The sequence below is a fragment of the Camarhynchus parvulus genome, chromosome 1A (genome assembly GCF_901933205.1).
Source record: "Camarhynchus parvulus chromosome 1A, STF_HiC, whole genome shotgun sequence".
NCBI classification, from domain to species: Eukaryota; Metazoa; Chordata; class Aves; order Passeriformes; family Thraupidae; genus Camarhynchus; species Camarhynchus parvulus.
In genome coordinates this window covers 5,576,217-5,590,569 of record NC_044586.1, presented here as the reverse complement: position 1 = coordinate 5,590,569, position 14,353 = coordinate 5,576,217, and the positions used below count along the sequence as shown (strand labels likewise).

General features: G+C 38.6%; 1 protein-coding gene across 10 annotated transcripts in view; it reads left to right on the top strand.

The window, feature by feature from the left end:
* ERC1 (ELKS/RAB6-interacting/CAST family member 1) overlaps positions 1 to 14,353 on the top strand; it is a 277,525-nt gene that overhangs the window by 161,898 nt on the left and 101,274 nt on the right. For 8 of the 10 annotated variants that reach the window (XM_030959956.1, XM_030959955.1, XM_030959954.1 and 5 more), the window contains one exon: positions 596 to 727. The exons of the other annotated variants lie outside the window; for them this stretch is intronic. In XM_030959956.1, the coding sequence (XP_030815816.1) occupies positions 596 to 727 (132 nt within the window). The remainder of the gene's footprint in view (positions 1 to 595; positions 728 to 14,353) is intronic. 10 annotated transcript variants of the gene reach the window in all.

Here is a 14,353-nt window from a genome sequence, read left to right as displayed (position 1 = left end):
GAGTCTTAATACTTGAATGTCTGAGATTCAGACAGCCCAGATGAATCCTTCATATTTCCTAGCAGGCCTTGGGTGTAAAACTTCCTTTAAGACTTAATTGAACAGTGGAAGACTGTGTTGGGTCAATGTTTGCTTTTCTCCCCCTTAACCTGGAAATGCAAATTCCAAAGTGCAGTGCTGTTTCCCTTCTCACCACTCTTGCTGCTGAATGTGCGAGCCAATGGGTAATTCTGAATGCCTTCTACTTTCCTGCCTCTTCTGGCTTCTCTGCTTCTTCAGAGCTGCTTACTAATCCTTCTTTTCCAACAGTCCTTGCTTCTCTGTGCTGTATAATCTGACAGGACTGTGGTACAGCCACACCAGACAACCAATCTTGCTTTGATGTCCTGCTTTGCTGGCTTTCTCCTTCTCTTTGCTTCGATCTTCCTCTTACTCCTGCATCCCTTCGTCATTCTTTCCTTTGTGTGAAGATTATTTGCCTGCAAATTGCACCTTGGGAGGGAGAAACACATTTTGGTTGGCTTAAAAACTTGGTTGGTTAAAAGGCTGTACTTCCAAGCAAGTGGTCTTCACCTCGTCTCCCGTCATTTTCCAGGACAATCTGCGTAAAAAGGATGATCGGATTGAAGAGTTGGAAGAGGCACTCAGAGAAAGTGTTCAGATAACTGCAGAGCGAGAAATGGTGCTAGCACAAGAGGAGTCAGCCAGGATCAATGCTGAGAAACAGGTCTGCAATCTTGTAAAGTCACTGGTAGTCCTCCTAGGGAGGTAACCAGACAGTAAAGTACTAATTTCCCTGCTTTCCTGCCTGAAACACAGCTGGCTTTCTTTGATCCTCTATGTCTGTTCCACTGTTAGGTAACAGGACTCAAAAAATCTGCAAAACCTTCATAGTAAGTTGTATTTCATAGGTAGTATTTTCTACAAATTAAAATCAAAATATAAGGTATCCTGAGCTTTTGAAATACTGGTTTAAGTAGTAACTCTTCTGATCTCTCTTCCCTGTCAAAGCTGCCTTCCTGCGTGTAAGGTATACTTAGATTTACTGTCTTGTTCATTGAATTTATTTGAAAGACAATGGTTTTTATTAGCCTGGTTGTGTTTATGGACCACAGTCTCCTTGCACTTGCAAAACAACTGGTTAAAAAACCAAATCCCTTGGCTTGAGCCAAGCATGCACACAGAAAATACACACTTCTGTACTGAAGCCACAAGTAGAAACTTTCATGCATTAATTGATTTTGTGCCACTGATAACTCCGAAGAATCATGGACATGCGTGATTTTAGGTCAGGTAAGTAACCATCAAGAAAGCATACCCAAAGTTATGAATAAATCCATGAGATTTTGATATAGCTTGTGAAGCAGTAGCTGAAACTGGCACTCTTCATTTTGTGAGCACTCTTAATTTTTTGTGAGTTTTTCACTGTTCCTTAGGCCAGTAATTAGTAAACAGGAGCTTTTGGTCAGGTTCATTTCAATGGAGGAATCTCCTTGTCTTTGTTATTTATTTAACAACACTTCAGACCAAGTGCACTTTAAAACATTTTAAGAGATTTTTCTTATCATGTATTCTTGTATCACAGGTGTTAATGAAAGAGAAGTAAAAACACAAGTTTTTACTTTTTACAACAATGGAAAATAGCAATTGTTTCTCTATGAGCTAGAGTGAAGCTCAGCTGTTTGCTGATAGATGTATTGAGGATAATTCTGGTTGCTTTATTTTAGGATTGTAGACAGTGGGATGGAACTCACTTTCAAGAATGCATTCTTTCCAAATTTCTTGTAGCCTTTAAAAAATTGCATGAAATAGAAATGCTAACTGGGTAGTGAATGCCACTTTGAAGATTAGATCTCCTTGAAAGGAAAATATATCTCACAAAGCATTGGGTTCCTTGATGAGGCACAAAAGTAAAAAAACTGGTATGCGATTTGATGCCTAGGATGTTATAATGTTTTAATTAATTAGTTACAAGACAAAGTGACGCTTTTTATATTATTTGACCACCTAGAAGCTGGTGATCAAAGAATATGAAAATATATTATAACAAAAATATAATATATACATATTTATATGGAAATAGAATGTTGGAATTGGGTGTAACAACTTAAAATGAGGCAATGCAGTGAAATGCACAGCCAGAAGATCAAAAAGAGTCAAGAGAGAGATTGAGAAGAGAGGAAGAGAGCAAGACAAGTAAGATTTGTGGGTAACAGCATAAAAAAAGAAATTAATTTGGATGTAGCAGTGCATGCAGAAGTGAGGAGGAGAAAGGAGAATGGAATGAGAGCAGTAGTATTGGAAGAAAAAGAAGTTGACACCTATGACAGCAGTGGTTTACTGCAACAGAACTAAACTACCACCTCAGACCAATTATGGTTTTTTAAATATGAGCAACAAATCAGCACAGTGGAAAAGGATCTGCAGACTCTTGTTCTAGTCAGCACTGGGAGACCTGACAAACACAGGTCTAAATATTAGAGTTTTAAAATGCAAGACTCCATGTTCCATCATGGCAAACCCATTGACTTTCACAAACCATATAATAGGTCATTAATATTCTTAAACCAAGTGTGAGTGACGTGTGTCATTTTTAAGATGTTGATGTTGTTCAAACTGCCTGTAATATTGCTTTTAATTGCATGCTTTTTCTTTCCTCTCTTGTTTATCTTGTTTTCTACCATTCTGCCACTTCACTGCCTGTCTGAAGCTTTTTAATGAATCAGTGCATGAGGTCAACCATTTTGGCTTTAGGTGGTTCAAGGTATGAGGACATCTCACCTGTGTGTGCCTCTGCCCCAATATTTTGTGTTGTTACTGTGGCCTTGTCTTGTGTGATCCTGCCCTCCATCATCTCATGATGTTGGTGTTGTGCTGTTTTATAGGCTTCAGATTTGAATTACAGTGTCCACAAAGCCACCCTGGATTTTCATGGTTCTCATATATCCTAAAATGTTGCTCTTTTTAATCCAGTGTTTGAAAATATCCTGTCAGTGTGTATCAACTGTGACAGTGGGTAACTGTGTTAATGCACAATCTGTGTATGCAAGACATCTCCTGCTAACTAAAAACTTTCTGTTTATTTCACAATTTTAGACCTGGTCTTTCTTTCATCTTTCTCAAAAATAAAATCAGGCATTTCCTGCTGGGAGCAGAGCCCCCATTGATTTGGGCATTGTTTTATTATCCCTACTGATCTGTATAGCAGGAACCCTGCCATACAGAGAGCAGATGAGGCAGTCTTGCATAGATGGGAAGGCTTGAAAGGTCTTCAAGCCTTTCTTTTTAGTAATAGTCACCTGGTTTTGATGGTGCACCTGCTGAATCCTCTATGTAGATGCTGTTATGAATTCCTCACAGCTGTGGGGTTATTTATTTAGTACTGTGGCTGGGCCCAGTAGTTCAGCCCTTGGTGTAGAAGCTCAGAAGGTGTATGCAGACTTCTTCCTCAGTGCTCCCATAAGGCTGAAGGTAGGATATCTCAGATAAACACTTCTATCATAAAGGTTTTTTTATTAGACATAGTAAATGTAGATTCAGACACTATTTCTGCATTAACCAAATCTGAGTTTATTTTCGAAAAGCTGTCGTTATGTTCCTCAGGGGAGAAAAACAGAATTGCATAGAAGTTTTTCCCTGCTCAGAAGTACAGCAGTACTTTTGCTCCCTGAGAAAAACTCTTGGAGGTTTTCTTTGAAAAGAGGCCCTGTCTTGTTCACAAACCCTTTCACAGTCCTGGTGCATCTTGCTATCCCTTGTCCTGCAGCAGAAAGCAGCAGGTTATCCTTTGTAGGAACTGAGTCCTAATCAGCACCATTCCCAGGACAGTGCTGGGAATGTGCTTGGATCTTCATGGAAGAGTTGGACCCTTTTTGTGAAATAAAGTGAAACACAAGGTGAAGTTCTGTGACTCAGTGTTGATCAGTAATTAGTGACAGGTTCTTGTCTCAAGGAGCACAGTAGCAGGATTGCTGGCATTTTTAACCTTCCTAATTGGAGGGCACAGTTCACAAATGTTTTCTGGCCTAAGATACTTCATGCTCTCCTTTTCCTTGCTCACTTTCATCCCCATACTTGAGTGCACATCCCAGCTGTTTCCCCAGCTGAGGTTGTTCTGGGGCTGTGTTGTGAAATGGAGCAGTGACCTGGAGCAGTTCATGGTAACGTCTGTCTTATTTTTTGAGGGGATTTTTTCATGTGAAGCACTTCACTGCCCTGGTTCATGAATCCCCATACATACTCTCTATATAGTATCAGCTAACATTTAACTCCTTACCCTAAAATGTAATGGCAAATAAGTACATAAAATAATGACCATTACCTCATCATTCCTTCCTTCCTTAAGTAGCTACTTAAACTGAATTTTTTAAATTGGCAGTCTGATCTTGATGCCTTCCATCAGCTTTTTTTGAAGTTATGGTTCACAGTGGGGCACTTTAAATGAGATTAAGTGTGTTAACCTATGAATAGCTGTATCTCTATTCATACACTGTGCCTTTTTATCCTACATAGGGCAGATTTTTGTTTTCATTTTCTTATGGAAAATATCAAATATTGAATATTGTAAAAGTAATCTATTGGTTGAATATATTTTCTTACACTCATTACTTTCTCCCACTGTCTCTATAAAATTATTTCAGCAGGATTTAATATTTTTTCAGGTACACATTACATGTAAAATATGTTGATAACAAGGCTCCTGAAATTCTATGTCATATATGCCCACTTCAAAATTGTTATCTGTTTGTTAAGGAAAAATAAAGATGAAATAGGTTAATAGCTCAACCAGAACCTCCTTCACAGTTGTCTCCCATTTCCCTACTGTAAATACAAGGTCTGCAAGGGTTTGAATGTAGAGTAGAGCCTCCAAGAGCTTTTTGTCTTATCTGTAAGTTACTGTGCTGAAATTCTCACCAAGTTTTGAATTGTATCTGTCATTTGCACTTCTGTCAGAACACCATTCTAGTTTTAACTTTCTAGCAAATTATTTAGACTATAATTCACTGTAAGAATAGAGTAGAAACTACATTTACAACAGATTTATCATACATTGGATGCTGTCCTATCAAATACCTTCTAAAAAGTCAAGATAAATTAAAACATTTCTTCTTTGCTGAGCATTTTGTTACTGAAATAGGTCTGAAGTATTTTCTCACATATGTTGAGAACTAATTGGAATTATTTCACAGCACAAATTCTGACACAGTAAGTTACTTTCTGCAGGTCCCTGTAAATGAAAAATATAAAGTGGAATTTCTCAGGAATTATCTGTAGATGTTTTCTGAGCACCACAGAAATATCAGAGTTCTGACTGCTCTGTGATACATGATGAACAGCTTGCTTTTAATGCTTTTGAACTCTTCTGTATCTCCTCATGAGAAATTTGATAAACTTAGAGATACAGGATCAAGGCAGTAATCCAAGGTATGGCTTGAGGGTGAAGGTGCTGGAGGTTTTTTAAAAGATTTTTCTTGGGAGTTTACATTTTTTTGGCTGAACTTCCCCTGAATATCTGCTGAAAAGCTCTTTTCAGTAAAAGTCTGCCAAAATCATTTTGGCTTTTGAGTGTGTGTTTATATGTACACGTGCAAAGTAATTTGAGTACTTAGTTGATATTAAGTAAAATTCTGTGCTAAAAAATTGTATTTTACTTTGTTTTACTGATAAAAATTTTAAGAGCTTTTCAAGTCAATTTCAGCCCCAAGTATAATCTTACCATTGTTTTCCAAGAGATTTACTTTATTCTTTTGTCTGATTGTTCTGCTTTGGTTGGAGAAAGCATTTTGGGTAGCTGAAGTTCACTGACATAATCACTGTCAGTGATTATGTTTGCAGAAATTTTTAGGAGCACTGCATCTCCCTAATGTTACTTCTTTTCCCTGGATATTTGAATGGATTACATAACCTTTTCCTTTAAAAATACACAGATTTGTACTGAGTCACACTCCCTGCAAGGGAGAGGTAATTTGGTGTGTAATTCCCTCTGCATTCAGTAATGTACCTTTTAAGAGGTGGAAGAGTGGAATTTTTTCTGTCTTAGTTGTGTTCAGCTGTGCTGAGCTGGGGGCTTTTTTATCTCCAGATGGGAAAAATGAATAGAGAGAGAAATGAATAGGAAATCATGCCCAGCAACTTTAAGGCAGAGATCTTTTTCTAACATTATAGACAAAAACATTCAAAATCTTTTAGAATCATGGAAGTCTTTAAGTTGGAAAAGACCTCTAAGATCATTGTGTCCATCCATTAACCTGATACTGCCAAGCCCACCACCAAACCATGTCCCTAAGCACCACATCTGCCTGTCTTTTAAATTCCTCCAGGGATGATGACTTTGTTTAATTTGTTGCTCTCATTTAAGGTTGCAAAGTAGTCAAAATTTGATGACTTACAGGAGAACTGGGGACACTGAAAGCATAATTAACCTCTGTGCAAAATACCCATTGAGCATTTCTCCATATAACTCACCTTTTCCTTTAATGAAATGAGAAATACTGATGGAAAATGTTATCTAGAAATTTGGTGCAAGTGCTGATTTTAAGGTTATTTTTATCCCTTTTTATTGTTTAATAGATAAATACTGATTTCATGTTATGCCTTTTACTAAGTCAGGTATCCCAGACAAAGCTCTATCTTGGCATTTCTCTGCCTGTTGTATTATTTTCTTAAGCATCTACTTCTAGACAGCATTTTATTTGTTGTGGCTCAAGAGAAAATCAAATTCTTGCAGACTTGGTTACATTAATGCTTGCTTGTGATTGTGAGGACCCACACAAATACTTGTGTTAATGTTTGTTTAAGCTAGTCCTGTGCTTTTTTCATTTTAAATTCCTTTTCCAGTTGCATTCTCTGTGATCTTAAATGTAAGTGTGATACAATAAATATATAGGTTAGAGCATTAGAAAAACTCATTAGTCTTGAACATTTGATTCATATATGTTCTTTTTCTGACATAATTTATTTTTCCTCCAAATCCATGAAATGCAAGAAAATAAGTTGTTTTCCATTACATTGCATTCTCCTATATAGAAAAATACACAAGACTGAAAAGCTTGAGATTGATTAAATTGAAGATGCTCTTCATTTGAAGTATTTCCTACTCACACAAAAACTTTCTGACTTCCCTGTACTGCTGTTTTCCATTGGATTCCTTCAAACCCTTCACTGAATTTCAGCCTGAATTCAGTTGGCTCCAAATAGTGGACGTTCTTTTTATTTATTGTAGTTAGGTTCTGCTACTTGCTTTCTGTTAACTACAATGCTAAAGATCTGCTTCCACAAGTTTGTAGAGGTGGAAACTTTCCTGAGTTTGCCAGTGAGACTGTGCTTCTTCAGTTGCCACATGTTCAGCCTTCACATGGCAGTGCATGTGCTTTCATTTATTTATGTTCATGTGCATTAATGTCTTTTGGGAAAAGAGTGTTAAAGTTGTATATGGAATCAGCATAACGTTTTTCACTGCTTGTAGTGAGTTAATACATCATACCAGAGTTTTTCTCCTTGGAAAATCAATCTGTGCTATGTAAATTGACAGTCTTTGCTGTGCTGTGTAGCACAGCATTAAATACTTACTTGGAATATTATTCAGTTAGGTCTGAACTGTCTGCCGTGGTGACATATCCTAGTTAACCTGAAACTGTCTAAAATGCAGCAAAATGGAAATCAGCGTGGTCTGCAGAAAGCTGGTTAAAACCTGCTGAAATCCTTGGGCAATTAGTCTCACTTCTACCTTAGCAGCAGTAGATGTAACCTAAGAAAGGGTAATTTATTTTGGAGATGGCCATGTTTAGAGTTGTGTCTGGAGTATCATGATTTAATCATAGATCTAGAGAATTTTGTTTGGATGTGATAAATTGTGCCAAATGAGCACAATATGTGCAGCACTGCACAGGATCTGCTTCATGTGCTGCACTCTAGGATCTCTGCCTCCATACAGATTTCTAAAAGGTGATCAAAATCCAAGTTTTTTCAATAAAAATTATTGTTCCTAGTGATTGCTGCTGTATTCCCAAGGGTTGGGAATTGCTAGCCCTGGAAGATGAATCCAAGACAGTTTCCTGAGACTATAGATCCATGTAAAGTAAAATAGGACAGCTTCCTTTGGTATGGTTATGTGCATTAAAAAACATAATGAGAATGTTTCTTTGGATAATGGTTTTGCTTGAGGAAAGCATGGAAATAGAATTGTAACTTGTTACACTCTTCAGATACTGGTGACTAAAACAGATTTATTTTCCTCAGTAGAAATCAGATTCAGTTTTCACTTACTTTTATTCAAGGCCTGACTCAAATATTTTGTTTGTGTTAAGCAGAGGCAATTATTGTTTCTTTCTCAAGAGCTCTTGTCCCAGCAGTAAGCTGTTGCTTATTTGTGTAGGTTATAGTCCACATTTAGGAGATGCAACTGTCAAAGCTACCTCCAAACAACCTAACAGGACACAGCTGTGACTTACTGAGTCCTGAAGGCTTAGGAGTTTTCTCTTTTCCAAACATCTGTGAATCCTGATTCCTCTTTCTTCATACAAAAACTCAGTGCTCTGAGAGTATGAGTGAAAAAAACTTGATGAATACTCAAGTAACAAAACCCTTGGCAGAGACTTCTTTGTTGATGTTTGTGTGGCTTCTGCAGGAGGAACATGGAAACGTCTGATGTCTGGTCAATCTCATTAGAGCTCTTCCTTGCCTAGAGCCATCAGTGGAGATAGCAAGGAGCAATACAGAGCATTAACTCCTTTTTATTATCAGATGCTCTTTTTATAATGAAGTTTTTGTTGGGAGACCACCTCATGGAAATAAGAGACATCAGCTGTCTAAATATCTCAGTTTCACAATGATAAGAAAAATTGCATTCATCTGCAGTATTCTGCAGATTTTCAGACCATGAGCTTTTGTTCTCTTTATCTTGCTCCTCTCCTTTTTCCAATTTAATAAAGTAAGAATGGAACAGTGGCACCAGTTCTGTTAAGCCACCAAGACGCTCTATTTTATCAGGGATGCTGAATGTACAAAATCCAAACAACCAAAAAAACAAAGGCACAAAGACTTAAGAAAGCCACACAGTAATATAAAGAAAGGCAAAGTTCATCCCCAAAATTACTGCTGTATATTACAGATGATCAAAAGACCCTGCCTTTCTTTGGAGAACTGATAATCCACCAGCCATTTTCACAGCTCCAATGCTAACTCCCCTCTTTACTGCAAACAGAACTCCTTCTCCATGTGCAGTCTGCCACAGTCCTCTAATGCTGTACACAGCTGACTTTGGCAGTAGGGTGCTGCAAGTCTGGCACCCCCTTTGAGATGCAGGTAGAAGTGATAGAAACATCTTAATTACTGCATCTTGTGCACTGGTGCTGAATAAGAGGGGCTTGAACTGAAGCCAGAGCTCCAGCCTGAGTGGTGGGACAGAGCCATCCTGCTTTACACCCTTCTGCTGTCAGTGGGGCAGAGCTTTCTGCTGTCCTGTGGTTGAGGGCTGTCCTTACCTTACAAATCAGACATTACAGTATAATTTTACTGAGACAGGAAGAGTTTTCTTGTTATTTTTTACTGATTTCTTTTATTTTCCTCTGATACTTGTAGCTCTACAGAAGCTATGCCTAACAGTTTTCCCAATATCTATAGGAATCTGAAGCTCCCTTAATTCAGAATAGCCAAAAGTTTAGTTAAGTGTCTTGGATATAATCTTTAAGAATACCTTAAAGCCACCCTACTGCTCTAACAAAAATGGGGCTATGATGAAACCATAACTCATTTCCCTCTTATTTTGTGTAAAGGTTTATTAGCTTGTGATTTAAGTAAACCATCTGGTCCTGCTGGCAATCCAAGTTATGTCAGACTCAGTGCTTTCTCCCTGTAATATGTTACTGGAGGCAGTTAAATTACATGCCTAAGTCCCAAGTCTGGCCTGTGCTTTTTCCATGTCTTAACATCTGTTCTAGGAATTTTTTCAGGGACCCAAACAAGTTTACATGGAGCCAGATCTCTTGTCTTTGTCTTTCTTTTCACGTCTATTTCTTTTCCTTCTCTGCAGTCGAATCAGTTCAACTGAGTAAAAGATAATGCAGAAATTTGCAGGCTCTTTATCATCTCAGCAATGTACATAGTGAGATAAAAATACTTTAAAAACTCAAGAGCTGTAGATAAATAGGAGACTATCATCTAAGAGTGACACTTTGAGAAATGGTAATTACTTTTTCAGTCCTTCTGATATTCTTTCTACTGACTTTTAACTGTAAGACTTTTTGTTTTGCTTGCCTAATTAATTTTGGGTAAAACTACAGATTTTTATTACACTTTGTCTTGCAAAGCTAATTTCTTGTTTGTACAAAGCAGGTATCTGTTTAGAAAATAAATAATTTTAAATATACTTGTTAGCCTGCTGAGATGGTTTAGAGAAGAACTTTAGTGATTGATTTATACACAGGTCATGGAAAATGACTTGTGTTGGTATTGGTACTTGTGTGCTCTGAAATGCCATTATTTTGTATTCTGCCTGGAACTTTTGAGACACAGTAGTGAATATAAACAGCTGTTCCATGGCCTGCTGTGTCTGTATGTATATTGAAAGAACTAGAATTTCTTTCCATCAGAATCATAAATCAGAAGCATAAAATCTGATTCTGGATCAGAAGCATAAAAACAATTCTGATTCCAGGTATGTAATTAAACATTGAAATGTGTTTCCTATGTTTAGCCAAAAATACTGTATCTCCAGCTTCGGAGGAGGGATCTTAGTGTAAAGTCAGGTACCTTTGTCATGCCCTTTGAGACTTTTAATTACAGACTGGCAAGGTAGAGGGCGGGGATTCTCCCCTCTCTCTAGCTCTGGAGAAACCCCACCTGGAGCATCCTGCTCTGGGCCCCCAGCACAGGAAGGACACAAACCTGCTGGAGCAGGTCCAGAGGAGGCCAAGATGCTCAGAGGGCTGGAGCACCTCTCCTGTGAGGAAACCCTGGGAATTTGAATTGTTCAGTTCAGTCTGGAGAGACTTCATTGCAACCTTGAGGTACAAAAAGGGGACTTGAAGAGAGAGAGAGACTCTTCCTCAGGGTCTTTAGTTACAAGACAAGAGTCAGTGGTTTTAAACTGAAAGAGAATAAGTTTGGACTGGAGATGGGGAAGAAGTTCTGTATAATAGGCACAGTGAGACACTGGAACAGACTGCCTTGAGAAATTGTGGATGTCCCGTCACTGGAAATGTTCAGGGCTGTGTTGGATGGAGCTTTGAGGGGCCTAATGGTGGTTCAGGGCATGGCAGGAGGGTGGTGCTTGAAGGTCCCTTCCAACCCAAACCATTCTATGAAAAAATGGAAAACAAAAAAAAGATACACAGTCTTTTCTGTAAAGATTGATAATCTACAGGTGAGAAAAAGCCTTACCTAACATAAAATATTTTTTATATAGTGTACCAGTGATTTGCTAGTTTTAATGCCAGTCATATACATGTGAATTTGGATGCATTCGTATCCTGTCACTTGAGACTAGAACATTTTCATTTGTGGTGTCTGTGCTGGGCCTTTTCCTCATTCTTGGTATGCACATAGCCTATAAAGCATGGGTTCTGTGGTCACCATTTCAGAACAGAGCCTCTGCCCCTGCAGGTGTTTTGTCAAGTGTATGGCATTGTGCTCTTTTTTCCCCCAGACTCATGACTCTGCCATTGCCTCTCTAGAGTTGCACAGTCCCACTGTAGTGAATTACATTGTGTTACCAGCATTTGTGATGCATTTGTGGCTCTGAATTTGTGCCTCTCAGAATTGCTCTGCTTCTCAAAAAGGTGCAAGCAGAAAATTAAGCTCTAGAGCGATCTTCCTGAGAGGGCTAGAGAAACCTTTTCCAATGTTCTGTGCAGTAGAAAAGTTATCTTCAGGTGATGCTTTATCACTGAGGAGAGCTCACAATGGGAAGAAAAAAGGGGTAGCTGCCACTGCATTGTAATGTAAACAATCTGAAATGTTTGGGGATGCTGAGGTTCTGTTAGTGAGTTATCTGTCTGAATTGACTTCAGGTGTTGGAGTCTTTGGGCTCTGATTTTTAGAGGCAAACCATAACAACCACATAGTTGATGTGAGCACTCTTCCTGGCCTGAAATATTGGCTGTGTCTTAGGAATTCTTAGCAGTGCATTAGTTCTCTTGTAACAGGTGAGGAGCTGGAGCTTGCCTATCCTGATAGGATTTCCAGCTTCAGTAATGCTTTGCATATACAGCCCCTTTCTCAATTTTGCTGTCTTTTTACTGGCTTTTGGGGAACTTGACTAAGCTCTTTGCAAGTCCCTGGCTTCACATGACCCAATGGCCAGAAAGGTTTGCTGGAACTACTTCATATTTGGAGATTATGTGGTATCTCTATGACTGTGCAAAAGCCTTTTGGGTTTTGATTTGCAGTTGCAGGAGGCTGAAATAACAATCTGTGGGAGCAGGGAGGTTAAGATGGTAGATAGGCTCCTGAAAAGAGCTTCAGGTTTTTTTGTTATTGAGTCATTTCTTTACAGGCTGTAATTGACATAAATAAACTTCTCCTGTTGCCTTGCCTTTTCTTTCCACCTTGCTTTCACGTTTCCTAAGAAGGGAATGTAATACTGTGCAAAGTATTTGTCCTATCTTGACATTTCCCTTTTCTGCTGCTGTGAATCTCATCCTGATCTAATTGACATTCTCAGCCTTCTTTCACATAGTTTGTTCAATCTCTCAGGAAAGCTCTCCTCTAATGGAAACTTACTTCAGATTGATGTTCTTCCTTGAAGATAAGCTGTCACCTGGGCAGGTCACTTAAGGCCAGAGAACACTGAACAAATAAGTCTCCATTTAAGTTCTCTGCTCAGAATACATGAAGACTTTTCTGGCCTGTCTACAGAGAACTGAACTTGGGGCTGTATCCTAGACAGTCAGAGATACATCTTGCTTTATATACTGTCATTGGAGCAAGGAGTAGCAAGAGTTCACTCTGCATCTTCTGAAATGGGTGGAGACTTTCTAGCTACAGCTCACAGGGCACGAGCTTACCCACAGCTAAATGAAAATGTCAACAGCATGTCTGAAAGTGTCTCAATGTGCCAAGAGCTCTGGTTTTGGCAAATATTTTTTCTTTATTATGTAATTAGCTGCTCTCAGGGGACAAAATCCAAGGGTAGATATGAAGGTTTTAGTATAGGCTAAATTAGATGTGCATTGTAAGTAGTTTGCTTCCAGTGAATATTCCTCTATCATTTCTCACAGGACTGCTTACTGAGATAGGTCTGCACTAAGATTCAGAAGCTGCCAAATAAAATGTTTTGTTTTGTAGAAGTTTAATTGAAATAGACCCATGGACTGTCTACAGCCTGATGAATCTGAACAACAAAGTCTTTACTGTGAATGCAGTCAACACTATTTTGGTGAACTTTGTCTTTAAATTGTGTGACAAATGGCCCTTGCTGGAGAGCTTGGAAGGTAATGACAGTTCTGTAAACCAAGTTGTTGGCACTGTTTAAAAGCTACTCACATTCCAGCCATTCCTAATACATGATTAGATCAATTTTCTGTTGGCCTGCAAAAATCCAAACTATAACCTTAGAATTAAAAGAGCTATCAAACAGAGCAATGAGAAAAACATAAAGTACCTACAATAAGCACTACTAGGAGATATTCTTGCAGAGTTACCCCTTGCCACCTCTCCCTGGGAGCCTTGGCCCAGGTACCAGGCTCCAGTTTCTTCATGTCTTCCAAAGAGCTCAGAGTTGTCACACTACAGATCTACACCAGGCAAACCAGTCCTTCAGTGTCAGCATCACAGACCCTGATGGCTGGCACTGGGAGGAAGCCTGTCAGAAACATTTCAAACCTGATTATGGAGAAGATGTTGCTTCAGAGGTTGTTTTATCTTGGCAGCTGACAAATTGACACAGGCCCTTTAGACTGTTGCAGTTGGCTGGGGGCTTGCTGATTCCAGGTGGTTTTCTGTTCAAGCCCAGGGGTTTATAGCTGGAGTGCCTCTTTTCACTTTAAAGGAAAATGTGCATGTAGGTATTTTTGATCCACCCGCAGGAAGCTGAGACTGATATCCTAGCAGCTGATGCACAAGTGCACCTTCATTACTCCACCATTTTCTAATAATTAGTTTCCATCCTAGTACTATTATTTCTGCCGTTCTTTGCATTCTTTTCTGATATATTTTCTCTATTTCACTTTGTGGCGTTTTCTCTCAGTTTTAAAAATTGACAGATTTTCTGATCTTATTTTGCGTACTAAACACTAATAAAACAAGGAAAGTCTGGTTATTATATCCATGCTTTCCAGTTTGTACTACTTGTCACTGAGGTTCTCCTTATTCTGTTGATTCCTAGATGAAGTCTAAGCTGGAAATTTGAAATAGT